Source organism: Salvelinus sp. IW2-2015, linkage group LG5, assembly GCF_002910315.2.
Source record: "Salvelinus sp. IW2-2015 linkage group LG5, ASM291031v2, whole genome shotgun sequence".
NCBI classification, from domain to species: domain Eukaryota; kingdom Metazoa; phylum Chordata; class Actinopteri; order Salmoniformes; family Salmonidae; genus Salvelinus; species Salvelinus sp. IW2-2015.
Window position 1 is genome coordinate 12,818,529 of NC_036844.1, and position 23,166 is coordinate 12,841,694.

The 23,166-nt window shown below is 41.3% G+C and overlaps 1 protein-coding gene across 1 annotated transcript in view; it reads right to left on the reverse strand.

Annotated features, from left to right (window-relative positions):
* The window catches only part of LOC111963935 (microtubule-associated serine/threonine-protein kinase 3-like), a 181,591-nt gene that overhangs the window by 65,984 nt on the left and 92,441 nt on the right, over positions 1 to 23,166 (reverse strand). Inside the window, 2 exon segments of the mRNA XM_023987530.2 lie at positions 8,675 to 8,755; positions 19,783 to 19,814. Coding sequence (XP_023843298.1) covers positions 8,675 to 8,755; positions 19,783 to 19,814 — 113 coding nt within the window.

Sequence of the window (23,166 nt, forward strand, 5' to 3'; positions counted from 1 at the left end):
GGGATTGATTTGACTTTTCGCACCAAAGCACGTTCATCTCTAGGAGACAGAATGTGTCTCCTTCCTGAGCGGTATGACGGCTGCGTGGTCCCATGGTGTTTATACTTGCGTACTATTGTTTGTACAGATGAATGTGGTACCTTCAGGCGTTTGGAAATTTCTCCCAAGAATGAACCAGACTTGTGGAGGTCTACAAAAGTTTTTCGGAGGTCTTTTTAAAATTTTTCCCATGATGTCAAGCAAAGAGGCACTGAGTTTGAAGGTAGGCCTTGAAATACATCCACAGGTACACCTCCAATTGACTGAAATTATGTCAATTAGCCTTTCAGTGCCTAAAGCCACGACATAATTTTCTGGAATTTTCCAAGCTGTTTAAAGGCACAGTCAACTTTTGACCCACTGGAATTGTGATAGTGAGTAATAAGTGAAACAATCTGTCTGTAAACAATTGTTGTAAAAATTACTTGTGTCATGCACAAAGTAGATGTCCTAACCGACTTGCCAAAACTATAGTTTGTTAACAAGAAATTTGAGGAGTGGTTGAAAAACAAGTTTTAATGACTCCAACCTAAGTGTATGTAATGGTCCGACTTCAACTGTATGTACCGTGCCTTCAGAAAGTATTCCCACCCCTGGACTTTTTCCACATTTTATTGTGTTACAAAGTGGGATTAAAATGTATGTAATTGTAATTTTTGTCAACAACCTACACAAAATATTCAGTAAGGTTTCCAGTTTGCACAAAGTCTAATGTAGTTGAGAGCCGTCGCGGCGTCGGCGGGAATATACACAGCCGTGACGATGATCGAATAAAATGATCATCTTGGGAGGTAATGCGGTTGGCATTTGATGGTGAGGTATTTCAGATCGGATGAACAAAAGGACTTGAGTTCCTTTACGTTACCACAATTTGGGTCATTGGGAATACTGCTTTTACAGAAATGTTTGTTGAAATTTAAGATTTATTACTTAACAAATATATTCCCATATTGCATGTCCTTTTCACCTCAAAGATCCTACTTTAAAAATACTCATCAAATCAAAGTTTATTGGTCGCGTACACAGATTTTTAAGATGTTATCGCAGGTGCAGCGAAATGCTTGTGTTTCTAGCTCCAACAGTGCAGTAATACCTAGCAATACAAAACAAAACCCAAAGAGTAAAAAGAAAGAATCACATTTTTCTATTAGGACGAGTGGATAATGCCACAACACAAATACCCAGCACGGCACTTCAGATGGCTCAATGGTTCATCACAGATAAAAATATAACAAAACAGAGAATGTTTTTTTCATAATAACGTGGAGTTAGAGAACAATCATTTCTATATGGTACACTTCTATTCGTATTACACAACTGGGAATAAACCCACTCAAGTTCATCCCAGTTCAGGACACGACCATACAGTAGTTCTGTGCACTGTTCTGTGGTCTCCTTACATGGGACAACATCCCTCCCATCTGATCTCAACCGAGAAAGCTCTGATCCCCACATAATCAAATCACTTATTACTGATATAAACATGCCTATTCACTCACAGCAATCCCTCTAGTTCAGTTAACTTTGACCCTGCACATTTTGGCTCCAATCCACTACAGGTGCAGCAACGAAAGACCTAGCAAAGCTGCAGCTGGCTCAAAAAAAAAGCAGCACACCTTGCTATTAACTGCACAGAACAAACATTAACCACATTCATGGTTGAGGAGAAATGTACTACTTCTCTTTTTAAGAAACATTTCTGTTAAAAAATGCCTAACCACGTGTATAATCTAGTTGCGTTCACTTCAAAACAGACATACATACCCCACCCGACATTCCACTATGGGTTTCTTCACAGTACCCAAACCAAAAACAAATTTAACTCGTCGCTCAGTTATGTATAGAGCCATGTCATCATGGAATGCTCTGCCAGCTTACTCAGGCAAAAAGCAAGTTTAGCTTAAAAAAAACCCAGATAAAGACATATTGTATCACAGCACCTGTCCTCTCTCTAAAGATCTAATTAAACTGTACTGTATATAAGAACGTAAATATGTACAGTATATACTGTATGAATTGAATGTAAATAGTATTTTAGTTGTCTCTTGGTGTCTTTCCAATATACACTGAAAAAATATGTAAAACGCAACATGTAAAGTGTTGGTCCCATGTTTCATGAGCTGAAATAAAAGATCCCAGATATGTTCCATTCGCACAAAAAGCTAATTTCTCTCAAATTTTGTAGACAAATTTGTTTATATCCCTGTAAGAGAGCATATAGTTAGTGAGACAATCCATCCACTTGACAAGTGTGGCATATGAAGAAGCTGATTAAACAGCATGATCATTACACAGGTGATCAGGACACTAAAATGTGCAGTTTTGTCACACAACACACAATGCCACATGTCTCAAGTTTTGAGGGAGCGTGCAATTGGCACGATGGCTGTAGGAATGTCCACCAGAGCTGTTGCTAGAGAATTTCATGTTCACGTCTCTACCATAAGTCGCCTCCAACGTTATTTTACAGAATTTGGCAGTATGTCCAACAGGCCTCACAACGGCAGAATACGTGAATGGCGTCGTGTGAACGAGGGGTTTGCTGATGTCAACATTGCAAGCAGTGCCCCATGGTGGCGGTGGGGTTATGGTATGGGCAGGCATAAGCTAGAAACCACAAACACAATTGCATTTTATCAACGGTAATTTGAATGCAGAGATACTGTAACAAGACCTGGAGGCGCGTTGTCGTGCCATTCATCCGCCGCCATCACCTCATGTTACAGCATAATGCACGGCCCTATGTCGCAAGAATCTGTGCACAATTCCTGGAAGCTGAAAATGTCCCAGTTCTTCCATGGTCTGCATACTCATCAGACAAGTCATCCATTGAGCACGTATGGGATGCTCTGGATCGACCTGTATGACAGCGTGTTTCAGTTCCCGCCAATATCCAGCAAATTCGCACAGCCATTAAAGAGGAGTGGGACAACATTCCACAGGCCACAATCAACAGCCTGATCAACTCTATGCGAAGGAGATGTGTCGTGCTGCATGGGGCAAATGGTGGTCACACCAGATACTGACTGGTTTTCTGATCCATGCCCCTACCTTATTTTAAGGTATCTGTGACCAACAGATGCATATCTGTATTCCCAGTCATGTAAAATCCATAGATTACGGCCTAACTAATTTATTTGAATTGACTAATTTCCTTATATGAATTGTAACTCAGTAAAATATTAAATTGTTGCATGTTGCATTTATATTTTTTGTTGAGTATATAACTCTTATTTTATCTTGTATTTTGAATTCAACGTAATACCTTATGATGTTCTTGTCTACAACTGTTCTGAACTTTGTCATGTATTTCTACGTTTTATGTGGAACCCAGGAAGAGTAGCTGCTGTATGTGAAGTAGCTAATGGGGATCCTAATAAACTAAACAGCGTCTTTATACTGAAAAAAAGCCCCCTGGTGATTTTCTGATGAAAGGAATAGATTACACAGTGCAGTACAGCATGTCCTGAATATGCAGAGTAGTGAGGACATCCATTTGATATGAAGCTGTTCTTTAGTATAAAATAGGTCAACCCGTGGAATATAAATAATATAGAGTTTCAGAGGGACTGGACCAAATGCACCAGTTTACACAAAAAACTGGCATGTGAGGAAGAGCGCGATGTAACTTACAAACCTCTGGACGATGCAGTGCTACAGATAAGAATTTTCAATGAAAGGTCATTGTATGAAGCTCAAACTCCACCGATAATCTTCATGGGAAGAGTTTGAAAAAACAATTCAATTGTGGCTTCTGTTCTAATGAGTTAACAGATATCACATTTCAGATAATATTCCTAAAAGTCAACACTCCCCTGTTCCATCTTAAGGAGACAGGGTAATCATACTCCTTTATATAGAGTGCATGGCCCACGAGATACTGCCTTGAAAGCAATCAAACATTCAACTGGCGTTACAGTGCCACAAGCCACAAGGCTCAATCACACACACACAATACGTAGGCAGTAACACCCAACTTATTGTCCCGGGTTAACGTCAGCATAAAACATCTCAGATGACCCCAACAAGGCAACAACACATTCGCTACTGGTCACTCAGTGGTCTGTCCAATTCAAAAGGTAGAAGAACAGGCTTGGATTTCTACCAAACTCTGAATTCTTCAAACAACTCGGCTACAAAGTCCCAAGTAGCCTACATATGACAGATAGAAGAACCAAACCTACACTCACTGAACAAAACACAGTGTTTTGCATCAATGTTACCTTTTGGATCGTCTGAGCCTGGCCCTGCTGAGAAAGTGTGGCATGGTAAAATTGGAGAGAACCGTCCACAGACTGGAGTCCGACATTGTGCCAAAGTCATGCCAGCCCCTTCCAGGAAGCGGGACGTGGACTGCGGGTCTCAAAAGACCCGGCGATGAGAAGCGCCGGGTGTCATGGACATGGGGGGCGACCCGTCCCCTACAACAACAGTCCCGGCGCAAGCGCCAATACTCGAACAGCCCCCATCCTCCTCCAAGGCTCCAAACTTACTCTGCTGCTCGCACACCATCTGCAGCAGCTGCGGCATACACACACACTGGCAGAGTGGACACTGCAGCGTCCTTTAAGTGCAGTTACAAAAAACGAAAAATAAAAAAAGTACTCCAGGGAACACTGTTTGATTAAGTTCAGCTTATAAGCCTCTACGACCGGGATATAACACCTTATAAAAACGGACTTTTGCTTTTCCTTTCTCTGTGCGTTTGTTTCCAGATCAGATCCCATACACTCACCCTGCTCTCTCTCTCTCTCTACCAGCTCAACATGCTCCGTATCATGTAACAAGCGGCATCTACCACTCCGCGTCCGAGTGGGGAGGGGGGGGGGGGGTGAGTCAGAGCAGTGCTGCATCACCAGCAGACATTGCGGTACATTCACAGCTTTCGCAATCTGGCTCCCCTCCAAAATGCCTCATGGGCTGGCCGATCTTAAGCAGGTCCTGTTTGAAATGGAAATGTTGTGCTTTTCCACGGGTGTCCTCTATTAAGGCAGCCAGGCTTTCCCCCTCTCTTCCATAGTTCCTCCTTCCTACAGTTTGTTCTTAAGCAGGCAGTGAGACGGAGGCTGACTCACTTCATGACAGACAATCTCATCTTAACTCCTGCCACCCTTTGATCCCATTATCTCATGCCCACTGGACTATCTTAAAGGAAGATAACAGGCCAAATACAGGGGACTAGAGATAAACAAATGAGTCAGATAAGACACACATGCACACACACATACACACAGACACGGGCGCACACACAAACGCGCAAGCACTCACACAGACTCGCACACATACACACAGTCTTGGCAGTTGGCTGAGATCAGCTTGCACGTTTGTTTGTGAGAAGGGGGGCTAGGCAGGCAGGCAGTTGGGTAGGAGGAGAGGCATGCAGCCACACACTCCACAGCAGATAGCATGGCATGACGGGAGTCAACAGTGATCTCAGCCAGGTTCATGTTACACTGTGTATGCTCCACCTGAAGAGCCTTGGGAGATACAGAACACTCCCTGAGGGGAAATAGTGACACCCATTGACACCCAGTCAGGGACACAGAATGGGATCCAATCACAGGACACAGGCATTGATTGACAACTGATGCAGTGCTCCAAACAGTGGCCAAAGTCCAACATCCAGACAGTTTTTCCTGGAACCACGTGACCTGGCCAGGAAGTACACCTGGCCCTATCTATAGATAGCCTAGCTATAGACACTGTAGGAAGTCCCTGCAATGAACACAAAAAGATCATCTTTCAATCATACAATCAGGTTCAATCAAATTACCTGACCAAGAAAAACTCTGCGCTCTGGTCAGACCATGTGCTTTCAGAGAGCTCTAGCCAATAGTCATAAGCATTGCTGATAACAAGGTCACATGCTCTGTAAAACCCCAGGGTCCCTCGTCAGGACCTGTGATAGAACACCTTTCTAAAATGTGAAGCAGTGATGCTGACGTCAGGTAATCATGCAGGCCTCCCAGCCCCCCTCAGAGCTCTGTGTCCCGGTAGAGTGATGTGACAGGCCCAGCCCAGCACTAATTATGGCCCTGCTCTGCTTCTGTGCTCCAGATAAAAGAGGGTGATTTCAAAGGCACAACCACCGTTAATGGTAAACTGGTTCAGTTATTAGATAGAGATGTGCAGACTAGTCAGAAGATCAATTTGAGGTTAAACTTTATTGGAAGCGCATTTAAATGATGTCTGTAGAGGTGCACTTTAAAACTGGTGGTTTATAGATTTTTAAAACATTGATGTTTCTGCAGTCCGTCAGACATCAACAGATATTCTGTTGGTTATACAATATAATATACACAATGTTATTAAAATGTGAATAAATATATTTTATTGATAAATAAACTATATAGGAAAGCTGCTACATTCTGATTGGTGTTGACCTCAAACTACAGTTTACTACAAAACTGACTCAATTAAATATATTTGAATATGCACATAATAGAAACATGGTGTCAGTACATTAGACTAAAAGGAAGGACTAATAAGAAGAGAAGTGTTCTGGTCTGATGTGGTAATTCTCTTGCCCATAATTTACAGCAATGGGTTTCAAATATTTGGTGGGAAATTATACATTCTGTGCAGCACAGCAATTAGCCGAGTCAAGTAATCTCCCCTAATTCATTAATCCTGATTAAAGTTCACCATGTTCTCTGGAATCACTGTGAAACATTATTGTCCTGATGGCTGATATTACACATGGGGGAATTCTGACTGACACCAGATACTTCACTTCAAAGGCTTTATTCTGAAGCTGGATTAGCTGATGTATACCCAGCCTGCCCTTGCTGGTTAGCCTAGCCAGTAATTATATCCTTTTCTCATTGACTGGTTAGCATTAGCAAGCTACTATATCAACTGTGATTTACCTTTTGTTTCTTAACGGGTAGACATGACCTGACTACCAAAACTGTTGAAAACTTGTTGTAGCAAGTAAAAAATTCTAACAAGGCAATATTGTAGAATAAATGTACAAAGTCAAACTGGAAAAAACTTTCCTACAAAATTCTCAATTAAGATATTTTCTAGTTTCAACTATGAACAGTATGCTACTACTGTACCACATAAATGTTGCAATCTTTGTGGAAGTGAATAACTTGAATGTTAAGCTACTGCTCTTCTCAATGGAACTGTAAGAGTGTAGCTAGCAGCACAATATATGGTCAGAGGTGACACGAGGGGGCATTCTGCTACTTATTGATAGACAATTCTGTCTTTCATACTGTTTGTATATTCAGTTGAAAATGTGTCTGGCGTCAACACATGCATCGCCAATGGATTTATAAAAAAGTATAGCATACTATATAAAGAATATTAATGTCCATAAAATATTAATGACGACATGAGTCCGCTCCAAACATCACAAAACAGTAACCGCGACAGCATTTATACTACAAAGGTTGTTATCAATAAAACATGAGCATGAAACTAATGCACACACGTGAATAAATATATAAATATGAATAATTTCCGGGATTTAGAATGGATACTGCCTCTACCGTGTTCTCTTGAACTTAACTAATTCAAGTCATCTGTAGCCGATCAATCACACAAGAAAAACAGCATGTTTTCCAGAAAGGATGAACTCCATTTCCTTTTGTTCTGTCCTTCTCATTACAACCAAAGAACCTGGTGTAGGAGGGGAGAAAATTAGGGGTCATGTAAACATTTACGAGCCAAAATGGCTAATACAACAAAAGTAGGGTTCGGGCTCAATGACCCAGTTGAATATGCGAAACCAGATGAACCTACTCCAGGAACAAAAGGCTGATTCACGGCGGCTCGCCATGCGACACATCAAGAGACAGTGAAGAGGACCGTGTGACCTGCTATCTCCGACATCATTAGTGTGCTACGCAGAGAGGAGAGGATTTAGGGAGAGAGAGAAGTGAAGGAAACTCTCGGGGAGACAGCCATACCACCCCGCCCCCTCTGTCACTCCTCCAGATGATACAGACTCCATTTGAAGTCTTGACATGCATCAACCACAGTAGCAAGACGCAAAGGCCCATTTGACCAGATACAGTATGTTCCATTAAATTTATTTTGCTATTGGCCAACTTGGCCGTAGCGCACCTAATTTTGGGGAAAGGGTGGGGGAGTGTTGATCTAAGGTTTCAGTTGGCTCCAAGGTTGAAAGGACTTAACTTACTTGGATGGTTGGAAGGTCAAGGTCATATGGTTGACAGCTAAAACAAGAGGTATAGAGCAAACAACAGTAATGGAAAAAAGGTATGCAACATTGTGACCTAAAATCACTGTATGACCCCTTTCTTTCAAGTGCATTTTCTAATAAATCAAATCAGGCATGGGGATTCTGACCATTCCCCACTTTGAAGAATCGCAAAACGCCACAAGTCCTTCTTTGCACTTGAAAGAGAAGCCTCAAAACCAGACTATAGAAAAGGAGTAAGGGGAAGGAGGTGACACTAAGAACATTATATAAGCACTCTATCCTCTTCCATCAAAGCTGCACCAAAGGAAACCGATTTCAGTTAGAAAAAAACACCTTTCTGTTATGACAAACTAATGATCGCATGGAATATCGACTCAACCTTTCACAGTCCAGCATGGATTTTCCTCAACCCACAAATACAAAATTAACATGATGGTCAAAGAAGCTCGTGGCGCTTACCTCCAAAAATGAAATGCGTGCAACGGGCTGAGAGGGCTGCAAGGACTTGTGGGTGTCGGGCTCAAGCTTCGGGGAGTGAGGCTGGAAGTTAAAAGTAAGTTTTGTAAATAGTGATTCCTTTAGCACGCTACGTTTGCACAGGACGGACAATGGCTACTTTCACTTAGAAGCCCTGTGAAGTGATTTGGGCTGATGTATGCAGTCACATACCCTGTTCTGCTAGATAGCTGACATACATTAACCACAGAGCAGCAGCAGCAGCACAGCTTTGAAATGAAACTAAATTGTGTTTTGGAAATAGGTTACCAAGGCACTTGTCTGTTCACGCAACACAGGTTTAGCATCTTTGAGGATTAGAGACTTTGTTTGGTCCTTGAGGCTTGCTAGGCTTAAGCGATTATCATAAAAAGCATCCATACTATGCACACACACACAAACACACACACACAGGAGGTGGAGAGTGAAACCTGAAACAGGCGCACAGTGCAACCAAATCCTACTTGAAATCTGAAGGATTACCCAAGGCTATGAGAAAGCAGAAGAAACCTCTCTATAGTAACTTCACTGGCAAGGAAAGAAAGCTCACTTCTTAAAGATGTTTACTTTAGATGTGAAGGATGTCTTTCAGCCCTCCAAACCACTGCCTGTTAACTTTGTGTAATTCAAGTAGAAAAAACAGTCATACTTTTTCCTGCTATCATGGCACATAGTAGACACAATCAAAATGTATTAGCAAATTACAGCACAGTGCATCTCAACAGTATCAGTAGTCCACGATTAAACACTAGTATTGTTCCATAGAGCTACAGAATTGACCTTCCTGTCAGTAACGACACTGAACTGGATCTAAATTAGATGCGTAGGCTACGTAAATGCCGACTTAGCAATACCTAAACTTGCGCTAGCAAAAGTCTCGGAGGACGCAAACAAACATGTGCCTTGGTGACCCGAGAGAACCCAATCGACTGCCTTCGCAAGTCATTACACAAAGAACTAATCTGTGTGATGTGCAACAGGAACACAACAGGGCCATAACGGAGTGCTTGTTGTTTGGGTCTCTGGCCCAGCAGATTACTGTCACTGGTAGCAGGCAGGATCTGTTATCCAACATAAAAACAAGGCCTTGGGTATAAGGCCACTCCACTGCCCATCAACTTATTGATCATGCGTCACAAAAGCCTGCCATTTAATCATCACTGTATTGTGTGTACATGTGTGTGGGTGTGTCTGTGTGTGTCAGTGGGTTTCATCACAACCAAACAGAGGTTGTGTGGCAGTCCTCTGCTTGACACACACAGCAACACACACACTGTCCCCGTCACTATCACTACAGAGGATTTTACGTGACATCCTACCGTGTACACTGCTACAGTGCTGCTGCTGTATGTGGCAATGCTGCATAATGCTCAACGCTTGTTGTAGCTACAGAGAAAAAACAACAAGAGGTGCAGCAGCAGGGACCAATGAAGCTGTCTGCTGCAGTGTAGAGCAGAAAAGAAAGAAGGAAAATACTCACTCCAATGTCAGTCCTGGAATCCTCAGCCTCTCCCGCTGGGCTTTCATGGCTGAACTGTGCTCGCGTGCTCTATGGTGCACATGCTATATTCACACCGCTCAGCCTCAGCCACATAGCCACCCCCCCTTATCCTCTACCCTACACTGAGCCGACAAAGAGCCAGAGCCAGCCACCACCATAGAGGAATGGGGCGAGCCTAACTCTCTCCTCCGACAAAAAAGGGGGGGGGGGGGGGGGGGGAAGAAAAGGGGGCAACGACAACACCGCAGCTTGTTTCAGGTCCTTCCACCACATTCCACCTTGAGGCTGTCAGAGGAGATCGCCAGCCTGAGGTGGGAGAGAGGAAAGGAGGGTACGGAGGCAGGACAATACCCCCTTTCCCCCTCCCCTCACACACACACTCCCCCCTCCACTTGGCAAACACACACACTCGGGCTCGCTCATTCGCGTCCCCTCCTCCACTGACTGGTGATTCACTACAGCAACAGCAGAACTCAGAATATATTCATCCTATATGCTGTCTATCCCTCTTCTCATCCTCTATGCGGTCTATCCTTTCCATCACGTCATCATGACTGGTCCTGACACCACAGGGTGCCCTCTCAGCACACAATGTCACTGCAGGGCTGCATTCATTTCCATATCTCCTCCATTCAAAACCACCGCATTCAATGCACTCAGAGTGATGTCATACTAGAAAATGTGCACCCTACGTAAGTTATTTCAAACTGTTTATTTCCAATAGATATTCAGAATAAAGCAATGGATGAGAAGCAGTCATTTTCAGGGAGTCCAAGTGCATACCTCAGAGAGGTAATAAGCGGGAAGATCCCCCTACCTCCCTCCACCCCTGTAGTGCTTTAGTACACCCCTGGGGCAAGTGCTTATTCACCGATAACACACACCCTGACGTGTATCATACGCTACGTACAATATGTATTGTGAAAGAATCATGATGTACTGTATGTAACATATACTGAATCAATAACTACATTATTGATAGTCTGTCATGATGATGATATACTGGAGGATCATTCAGAAAACCCCCAGGGAGAGAATATCAGTCACATCAAAACACACTTCATATTGTGATTATTGGCTAGAAGCTGTGCCGTCAAGATGTCTGTAGTCTCAAACCTTTCTCTGGAAGCACATTTTTATAGAATGATGAGAAAGACGGAGAGAAAGCGCCAGCCAACAGTACAGTCCACTGTTTCCAGGACTAACAGCCTACCAAACAGCCTATCACAGAGTGCACAGCGCACCAGACAGAAAATGCACTAATGCCGCCCTTCAGCAAACCTATCAATGGTTTATTCTAGGAACTAAGCACTACTGCAGATGACAGAGAGCATTGCATCAGCTTCAGCTCAACCGGTAGCACAGGCAGGCGGACAGGCAGTAGTTCAACTGGGGTGTGATAAGAGGAACCAGTTATGTACCTCTACTTCTGCAGAACACGGGCAATGCAGGCCTCATACACTATATGACCAAAAGTAAGTGGACACCTGCAAGTCGAACATCTCATTCCAAAATCATGGACATAAATATGGAGTTGGTCTCCCCTTTTCTGCTATAACAGCCTCCACTCTTCTGGTAAGGCTTTCCCCTAGATGTTGGAGCATTGCTGCGGGGACTTGCTTCCATTCAGCCACAAGAGCATTAGTGGGGGTGTTAGCGGGGGTTGAGGTCAGGGCTCTGTGCAGGCCTGTCAAGTTCATCCCCACCAATCTCGACAACCATTTCTGTATGGACCTCGTTTTGTGCTCAGGGCATTGTCATGCTGAAACAGGAAAGAGCCTTCCCCAAACTGTTGCCACAAAGTTGGAAGCACAGAATCATCTAGAATGTCAATGCTGTAGCGTTAAGATTTCCCTTCACTGAAACTAAGGGGCCCAGCCCGAACCATGAAAAACAGCCCCAGACCTTTATTCCTCCTCTGCCAAACTTTAGTTAGCACTACGCATTCGGGCAGGTAGCGTTCTCCTGGCATCCGCCAAACCCATTTTCGTTCGTCGGACTGCCAGATGGTGAAGCGTGATTCATCAGAGAACGCGTTTCCAATGCTCCAGAGTCCAATCGTGGCAAGCTTTTCATCACTTCAGCCAATGCTTGGCATTGTGCATGGTGAGTGTACGGCTGCTCGGCCATGGAAACCCATTTCACGAAACTCCCGACGAACAGTTCTTGTGCTGGCGTTGCTTCCAGAGGCAGTTTGGAACTCAGTCGTGAGTGTTGCAACCGAAGACAGATGACGCTTGGCGGTCCACTTCTGTGAGCTTGTGTGGTCTACCACTTCGCGGCTGAGCCATTATTGCTCTCAGACGTTTCCACTTCACAACAACAGCACTTACAGTTGACCGGAGCAGTTGACCGGGGCAGCTCTAGCAAGGCAGAAATTTGACGAACTGACTTGTTTGAAAGGTGGCATCCTATGACGGTGCCACGGTGAAAGTACGAGCTCTTCAGTAAGGCCATTTTACTGACATTGTTTGTCTATGGAGATTGCATGGCTGTGTGCATTCAAGTGTTTTTCTTTATTTTTACTATTTTCTACATAGTATAATAATAGTGAAGACATCAAAACTATGAAATAACATATATGGAGTCATGTAGTAACCAAAAAAAGTGTTAAACAAATCAAAATATATTTTATATTTGAGATTCTTCAAAGTAGCCACCATTTGCCTTGATGACAGTTTGAACACTCTTAGCATTCTCTATACCAGCTTCACCTGGAATGCTTTTCAAACAGTCTTGAAGGAATTCCCACATATGCTACTCCCTTGTTGGCTGCTTTTCCTTCACTCTGCGGTCCAACTCATTCCAAACCATCTCAATTTGGTCATCTGATGCAGCACTCCACCACTCTCCTTCTTGGTCAAATAGCCCTTACACACCCTGGAGGTGTGTTTTGGATCATTGTCCTGTTGAAAAACAAATGATAGTCCCACTAAGCGCAAACCAGATGGGATGCCGTATCGCTAAAGAATGCTGTGGTAGCCATGCTGGTTAAGTGTGTCTTGAATTCAAAATAAATCACTGACAGTGTCACCACCAAAGCACCCCCACACCTCCTCCGCCATGCTTCACGGTGAGAACCACACATGCGTTCACCTACTCTGCATCTCAAAAATCTCTCATCAGACCAATGGACAGATTTCCACCATTGTCATGACCATTGCTCGTGTTTCTTGGCCCAAGCAAGTCTCTTCTTCTTATTGGTGTCATTTAGTAGTGGTTTCTTTGCCGCAATTCGCCCATGAAGGCCTGAATCACAGTCTCCTCTGAACAGTTGATGTTGAGATGTGTCTGTTACTTTAACTCTGAAGCATTTATTTGGGCTGCAATCTGAGGTGCAGTTAACTCTAATGAACTTATCCTCTGTAGCAGAGGTAGCTCTGGGTCTTCCTTTCCTATGGCGGTCCTCGTGAGAGCCAGTTTCATCATAGCGCTTGAGAGTTTTTGCGACTGCACTTGAAGAAACTTTCAAAGTTGTTGAACTTTTCCAGATTGACTGACCTTCATGTCTTAACCTCCCTGCGATTTGTGGGATGCTAGCGTCCCAACTGGCCAACAGCCCGTGAAAATGCAGAGCGCCAAATTCAAATAAATTACTATAAAAATTAAACTTTGATGAAATCACACATTCAATATACCAAATTAAAGCTACACTTGTTGTGAATCCAGCCAACGTGTCAGATTTCAAAAATGKTTTACYGCYAAAGCAAACYATGCTATTATCTGAGSATAGCACCCAAGCAAACAAACACAGACCATCATATTTCAACCCTCCAGGCGCGACACAAAACGCAGAAATAAAGATATAATTCATGCCTTACCTTTGATGAGCTTCTTCTGTTGGCACTCCGATATGTCCCATAAACATCACAAATGGTCCTTTTGTTCGATTAATTCCGTCGATATATGTCCATTTATTTGGCGCGTTTGATCCAGAAAAACACCGGTTCCAACATGACTACAAAATATCTCAAAAGTTACCTGTAAGCTTTGTCCAAACATTTCACACTACTTTTGTAATACAACTTTATGTATTTTTTAACGTAAATAATCGATAAAATTGAAGACGGGATGATCTTTGTTCAATACCGGAGGAAAACAACGTGTAGCGAACCTCTGTGTAACGCGCCTCTAACAAAGAGTAAAATTCCCTCGAGCCTCATTCTGAACAGTGTTACTTCTTCATTGTTCAAATGAAAAACCTCAACCAATTTCTAAAGACTGTTGAAATCCAGTGGAAGCGCTAGGAACTGCAAGAAGGTCCTTTAGAAATCTGGATTTCCAATGAAAACACATTGAAAAGAGAGTGACCTCAGAAAAAAAATTCGGAATGGTTTGTCCTCGGGGTTTCGCCTGCCAAATAAGTGATGTTATAGTCACAGACATGATTCAAACAGTTTTAGAAACTTCAGAGTGTTTTCTATCCAAATTTACTAATTTACTATGCATATCTTAGTTTCTGGGCATGAGTAGCAGGCAGTTCTGGGCATGAGTAGCATCCAAAATTCTGAATGCTGCCCCCTATCCTAGATAAGTTAAAGTAATGGACTGTCGTTTCCCTGTGCTTATTTGAGCTATTCTTGCCATTATATGGACTTGGTCTAGTACCAAATAGGGCTGTCTTCTGTATACCACCCCTACCTTGTCACAACACAACTGATTGGTTGATATGCATTTCCACAAAAACGAAATTCCACAAATTAACAAGGGACACCTGTTAATTGAAGCTGGAACAGAGAATGCCAAGAGTGTGCAAAGCTGTCATCAAGGCAAAGGGTGGCTACTTTGAAGAAACTCAAATATAAAATATATTTGGGTTTGTTTTAAACTTTTTTGGTTACTACATGATTCCATATGTGTTATTTCACAGTTGTACAATGTTTGAAAATAGTAAAAATAAAGAAAAACCCTGGAATGAGTAGGTGTGTCCAAACTGTTGACTAGTACTGTATATAGTGTACCACCACCAGCAGCTCTGTTCTCTAATCATTCATAAGGAGGCATTGTGACTCCACAAGGGCAGCCGGCAACACTCACTCAACAGAACAATCTGGTTCATTCAGAGTTTAGATCATGCTTCTTTTGAAAGTAATCGACAGTGTGGATGACAGTCGATTCATGTGGAAAACTAAAGGGTTCACAATGAAAGGGGGGGGGGGGGAAAAAATGACATAATACATTAAAACTTGTCTTAAAACATGAGTAAAAGGAAATGAAAGCAATATTCCATCCTGGAATTTAGATCATAGGAACAATATCTGGCTCTATTACAGTAAAAACCAAATCTCTTCCATGCTCAAGGATACCTCTTTACAATGAAATTTGTGCTATTAGTGTACATCTCACCCACTGTAAGGTGTATATATAAGCACCCTTGGACATATCCAAGCACATTGTTAAGAAACCTTGTTTTTTTGAGAAACCTTGAATACCCAATCTGACTAAGATTTCTTTCTTTAGTCAAACTCTAATGAACATTATTAGTCTTTGCTATTGTCAAAACGTCATCTGACTGTCCTGCGGAGTTGATTAACTATTTGTTGGGTGTTCATTCTCAGCTGTGTTCTGGCCCCCACAGATACACCGTCAACACAACCGACAACTGGAGACAGACATTAATCATATATATGGTGGATTTGTCATATCGGACATGTCATACATCACCAACACGCTGCCCAACGAGACTTATTGAAATATTATTTGACAATGCTGGAGATATGCATCAATAAGGCATTATTCCAATTATAATCTCATGTGCAACCAACTCAGAAAGAGTACAGTGAAAATGATCTCACCCCTCAGATTTTCTGTGTTGCTGTACCCTACTTTCTCTCCATTGTACCTTTTACAAATAAGTGCAGCTGGCCTGTATTTGCGGTACAGAACAAACACAGGAAATTGCTGCCTATGAACACAAAGAATGGGAAAGGAGGCTAGAAGGGGCTTTAGTTGACCTAAGCGATTGTGAAGTAGCCAGTTGTCAAATGACACTGTTGAAGTGTTTTCCCAAAACTCTAGACCCAGAAGCAAACCAGGGCCAATGGCCATAAAACTATACAGCTCACTACTCTCTGTGGGCTTAACCTCAACTTGAAATCCAAGCACATCACAAATAAAAGGTGAGACATTAATGTCCCTGTTAGGATTCAACCCTAGAAATCTAAACCACCACAGCAAGTAAGCGTTGTGAGCTTGGCTAGCGCTCCAATTGCACAGCATATGCATTAGGATCATTGAGATGTGCCGAGTGGTTCCAACACTTACGTGTGATCTATTTCTAGTTATTTCATTGTACCACGCACAAGCCTGTAAGTCATTAAGGTCGCCCTATAAATAGAAGACAATAAACACTAAACGTAGATGACTGGAAATCAAACCTCTGATCTATTTTGAGTGTACATACAACAAATGGTCTTGAACTGCCCTTGTTCCCTTTTCATTGTAAAAGCTGTAGATTTAGTCCTAGCTTTGTTTGGGAATGTCAACAAGAACATCTTGTTCAGTACCTACATTTTATTACCCAACAAATGTTATCTGTTCCATAAATTAGGTCAACACTGACATATTCTTCAAAACAACATTCAGGAAAAAAACCAATGATGTCACGATGCCATCACCATTGATGCCAACTTTTTCTACAATTTCTCTAATTAAAAATCTGATTTTGAGCCTAACCCTAACCACACTGCTAACCTTATGCCTAACCCTAACCTTAAACGATGACAAAAAAAGAACATTTTTCCAACAAAAAAATTGTGGCTGTGCATCTAGTGGGAAACTCCAAAGACACCACGTTCGCCTTCGAAGGTGGTCCCCAGCCATGCACCCATCTATTAGTGTCGGGGTTCCTAAACTTTTTTGGCCCGCAAACCTGTTTACTGTAGATATCTTTTTAAATGTGCAACCCCCCCCGTAAAAAAAAGTTATTTAATCAACGGCCAATGTTTACTTTTGACGATGTTCTTCCACCCCCTGTCTGATTCAGTGCCTGGTCTTGTCCACTCGGTTCCAATGAGACTTTTGGGCATTGTAGAGGGAAACAGAAGACAAATATGTGTTCCTGAAAGCCTTAACTTTGAGTGATGGGGTCATAATATTTTGTAACTTAAAACGTTCAAAAAGATAGAGCCACATTTGTCGGAAGAAAACACACGGCTCTGTTTTTACATCCTCATCTAGTGGCTACTGGAGGTTACTGACGTAACCCGGTTCTATGAACCAAGCACAATTTTTATTTGTATTTTTTTTCATAGTTTCTCTCGCAACCCCATTTTCAAATCAGGCAACCCCATATGGGGTCACGACCCCTAGTTTGGGAAATGCTGTATTAGTGGGTGATCTCTTTGTGGCTCCCTTCTGCTGCACTGGCAGGTAGAGCAGCATGGTGTCAAATCCTTCCCCCTTAATAAAGCATGCCACACAGACCCATCAGAATAGACATGAAATACACAGGAGATTGATGCCCAAAGCTGAAGAGGACCAAACATGTCGGACCATGACACTCTCACATGAAACAAATAGCTGGGTGATTCCTTTTGTGTTTTCAAATCACACTTTATATTGAGGATCTTCCTGCATTCATAAACAGATAAGGGAAAGGGGGATACCTAGTCAGTTGTACAACTGAATGCCTTCAACAGCTGAAATGTGTCTTCCGCATTTAACCCAACACCTCTGAATCAGAGCGGTGCGTGGCGGGGCGGGAGCGCTGCCCTTAAAAAGGTACTGTTGGTGGTGCAAATACAGTTGACGCCATCACCTACTTAATCCGAGGTGCTCCTGCTGTTACTTTGCACCTAGCCTGCAGACAGACGTGGAACTGGCTTAATCCAATCTGGATCCCTTTCAGGCGCAGTTCCAGGTACAAGTTGCCCTCAGGCACAGATCTAGGATGAGCTTATACTGCGTAACTCCTTACATTTGAGGGGAGGAAACACAAAACTGATCTGAAGGTCAGCCTCTAAGGGGCAGGTTCATCCTACTCCATATACCAGGTGGTAAACAGCAGTGTTTAAGGCTGGCAACCTGCCACTCAAGCATAAGGACATCTTTTCAGTAGTTCATTAAACATGTTGCCATCCAAGGCACATGCATTCCCACAACAGACACCATAAACCCTAGGGATCATAACCCTATAGTGTCTATAAATCCTATAGTATAGTATCAATAAACCTATAGTGTCTATAAATCCTATAGTATAGTATCTGAAAACCTATAGGTGTCTATAAATCCTATAGTATAGATCTAAAACACAGTGTCTATAAATCCTATAGTGGTCTATAAACCTAGTGTCTATAAATCCTATAGCATAGTATCTATAAATCCTATAGTGTCTTATAAATCCTATAGTGTCTTATAAATCCTATAGTGTCTATAAATCTATAAGTCTATACAATCCTATAGTGTCTATAAATCCTATAGTGTTCTTATAAAATCCTATAGTATCTATAAACCTATAGTGTCTAAAATCCTATAGTATAGTATCTATAAACCTAGTGTCTATAAATCCTATAGTATCTATAAACCTATAGTGTCTATAAATCCTATAGTATCTATAGACCTATAGGTCTATAAATCCTATAGTATCATAAAACCTAGTGTTCTATAAATCCTATAGTATCTATAAACCATAGTATCTATAAATCCTATAGTATAGTATCTATAAACCTATAGTGTCTATAAATCCTATAGTATTCATAAACCTAGTGTCTATAAATCCTATAGTATAGTATCTATAATCCTATAGTATCTATAAACCTAGTGTCTATAAATCATAGTTCATAAACCTATAGTGTCTATAAATCCATAGTATAGTATCATATAAATCCTATAGTATCTATAAAACCTATAGTGTCCTATCAAATCCTATAGTGTCTATAAATCCTATAGTATAGTATCTATAAACCTATAGTGTCTATAAATCCTATAGCATAGTATCTATTAACCTAGTGGAGATAACGTCAGTCTTTTACACAGGAGATTTCACATTCTGTACATGATTTTCTTCACGTTTCCTCAGATGATTTCTTCAACAATTAAGTTTCCTGGCAGTCAGTGATAAGCATGTGTCTTATTTTATTTGTATCAATTCACTAGGGGCAATGGAGGGCAGTATAGATATTAGACACTAGTACCGATACCAATTTTGCACTGGTTTGTTAGGTTACAAACATTGACCCTTAAAATGTACATTTCTTCTCAAGTGCCTAATGACGTTAGCTTAGGCAGCTATTTAAATTCAAAACGAAATGGTTTGCTTCTAATTGAGACTATTTTCAAATGAATTTACAGCTTCTTGGCTGATATCTTTTAATTTCTTGAGTATCAGCAAATATGAGCATGAGAACGAAAAATGGAACTATGGACTCAAAAGATGGCGACATGCACTCCTTGATCCGTCAGCCATTGTTGAAAGTACACAACTCCTTTGTTTAGCTCTATGTATAACACAACTACAGTAAGTAGCCTGCAAGAGCTACACAAACACATCATGCAATATGCATCTGTGGAGGCACAAAATGCCAATTGTTTACACATGTGGTTGTTTAATATAAGACACAGATTTACTCACAAACTTCCTCTTCTTGGAAGACTCAGCTCCTTCTAAAAATAAAAATAAGAAAAAGATCATTAGGACAAAATAAATAAAATGTTTACACAATGACACAGAATCGTTGTTAAACAGCATGACATAAAACCTGACGAAAACATGTTTAAAAAGTTAAATGGATGTTAAAAATCTGGTCATATATTGATATTCATCAGACAGTGCTGACTGTCTGACTAGCCTGTCCTGGGATAATGGATGACCTTTGTTTTAATTAGCTAACATAGCTGCTGTATACTTGCCACTTAAAAGGAGGTGCATTATTTGTCATTGTCAATTAAATAACAAATAAATAAAAGAGATGACTTGCACACTCACTTGCATGCTTGCACGCACACACACCCCCCTGTCTGAGTGTCCATTTATCCACTCCCAAAACATGACTTCACTTTCTTGGCTGACCCAGTTTGAGTCCCTCAAGACAAAAAAGCACTGAGTCACACAGTTAATAATGAAACAATTCAAAGAGCACGCAATTCACACTCTCAAAGGCCATATGTAAATCACAGAATAATTGTGCCTCAAAAGACAAGGCTCTAGACTAACTTTTTCCACTGGTGCGACCAACTTCCAGAGTTGATTGCAGCAGCGCATGATTTGGTCGCACCAACTCTTCACAGCTGTGCGGTGACAGTGACCTGACCTGTGTCCGATAATGTATCTGCATTCCATACAGAACCAGGCTAATAATGAATAGCAATCTTTTAAATTAGCATGCCCTTGACATTCAGGTAAATTTGCCAGTGGCACACTGAAAGCTACTAGCCCAAATAAAAATAAAACTATCCAGGGAAAGCGGATGATGCGCACACAATTTAAATGTTATCTTTATAATAGTGATGGGGGAAAACATTGATACAGTTACATGTCGAGATATTATTTCTGACAGTATATCATATCGTATAGTTGACAGTATCGCAATACTATTTTTGCGCTTGTTTGCTGTACCCGCATCAAAACTCCAGTATTTTTGCCTTATAGCTTGTTCTCCATCTTTTTAAATAGAGAATTTGTTTTCAGCACTTTTTTCCCCCCATGAATGTTCAAAACTCGTTCTCTCATGGCTCTCTTGTTCCTCTGCAGCAGACATGGTGAGCAATATGTTTGGAACATCGAATTGCAATAAAATCACAGTATCAAATCGCAATACATATAGAATCTTGAGAATCACAATACATATCGTATCGGCACTTATCGTGAGGTACCTAGAAATTTCCAGCCCTAGTTTATATTAGGTTATATTTAAAAATATAACCTTTGCACAATCTCAAAAAGGGTGTTATTTTTTGCGATTTTGAACAGTCACTACAGTTGTAGGGTCCTATTAAATACATTTTATCTTTTGGTAAATTCAGTTTTCCAGGTTTTATTTATCTCAGTTTCAGAGTTTTCCTAGTAGTGGTGTTTATGTACTGTACAATGTAGGCTACATGTGATGACAGAGTTTGCTAAACAAATGCCCCGCAACACAAATCATCATGAAATCATTCTACCAGGTAGGCCTACTTTAGAGTCAACATTTAATTATAAGGTTTTTGGGGAAAGCCTTCAGAAGCAATCGTTCAAACAGCTCATGATGACTGAATTGCATATCGCAAAGATTCAACCAAGACTTCGGACCAAACCTTTTGAATACCTGGTCTGCCTACCCATTGTTGCTTGAATAAATGTCGATAAAAAAAATGTTTTAAACACGTGACCAGGTAAAGAAAAAAAGAAAAGAAAAAATCACTGGCACCCTAGCAACTAATATTTTGTTGTTGTTGTACTGCGACTGTTTTGGTCACCATTTTGAGCCCTAGAAGAGGAAAAATGTCTATTGCTTGACCATTACAATCATAGAAAATAAAGCTTTTCTCAGGAAAACAATTACACAAGCTACAGTACGCTCCCCCAGAGGTTGTACTGTATTGCAGCAGTCCCTGCAGTGGGGGAAAACATCAACAATACTTTAATTGATTGCCCAGGGGAGTGGATTAGGCACTTTGATCCGTGCCAGCTCTGTACTTACTGTACCCGTTAATGAACGTGAAAAATGTCATAAGCATTTGCTTAAATGTTTTTCTTGATTGTTTTTATTCCATCAATTGTAATGGATCTCAATATGTTTAATTACAGGCTGTTGAATTCATAGATATCATATATTGGACAGAGTAGCTCTATTCCCAATAAAGATTCAAGTCAGCATATCATACAAGTAATGTGTTCATCATTATACACAGATGAAACACTGCACTTTTAAAAAGCAGGCCTCTATTGTGTACAACACGTGTTGAAAATGTATCAAAAGTGACTAAAATAAGAGATTTCCCAATAATGCACATCCACAGTAGCTCTTCAGTCTGCACTTGGGGAAAATGTAATAGTATTAATATACCAGTAGAGGGGAGCATTTACAATAAAGTAGTAGTCATTTTCTGATGTATGCACTGGCTGTCTGGGGACTGCTGCTGTGAATGTGTGTACTGACTAAACCACAGCCTGCAGCTACACAGAGCAAGTGAACAGAATATATTTGAACTGGGACTATGGAACTGCACTGAAGTGAACATAAAAGGACCTTTTGCACATTTGAACACATCTCAAATGCACTTACGTGGTGTCAACTCGATTGGAATTTTCCATTAAATTGCATTCAGATTCCGTGGAGCAACAAGAATTCCACTTCCACACACGGAGATTACAGAACTAAAACCCACACAATTCCATTTGCAACATGTTTCATTCCTAATCCTTTCACCAGTATGTCATTGCACTAAACTGCCATAGTCAAGATACCTAAATTAACTATGGTTGAACAAATACATAAACAGCACGGTAAGGGTGAGGTCCTTTTGTCTTAGCAATGAGACAGCAGAGAGTTTAAAGAGGGAGGTGTTTAATAAAGGGTCTTCTAGTCAGTAGAAAATTAACTAAGCCCCTCTCCCCGTGGCCATCAATTAGAGCTTGGTGACTCCTGTGGATCCAAGCCAGCATTTCATAGGCTAACGTGACTGTGGTTCAATGGCAAAGTACCAGAAGGGAATAAGTTAAGCTATTGTGAATTCTAACCAATGACAGCATAGCAAATCATTGTGGGTGTCTACTGTCTGGTCTAGCTGGTTCAATGGCACACAAGGCAACGAAAAATCCTGGTAAAACCTGTGGCGATTACTTTTAAGATTAAAACATGTGTCATGAGTCATGACTGCCGGCAGAGAAGAAATATCTTGCCCATGGAGAGAAGCACAAGACTGAACTTAATAGGGGAAATCCTAGAAAGCTGAGTTAACACTATTAATGTTTCCCTTTACTGTGACAATTGAGATCAAATCAACGCAATGTTAGCCACTTTCAACACAACATACT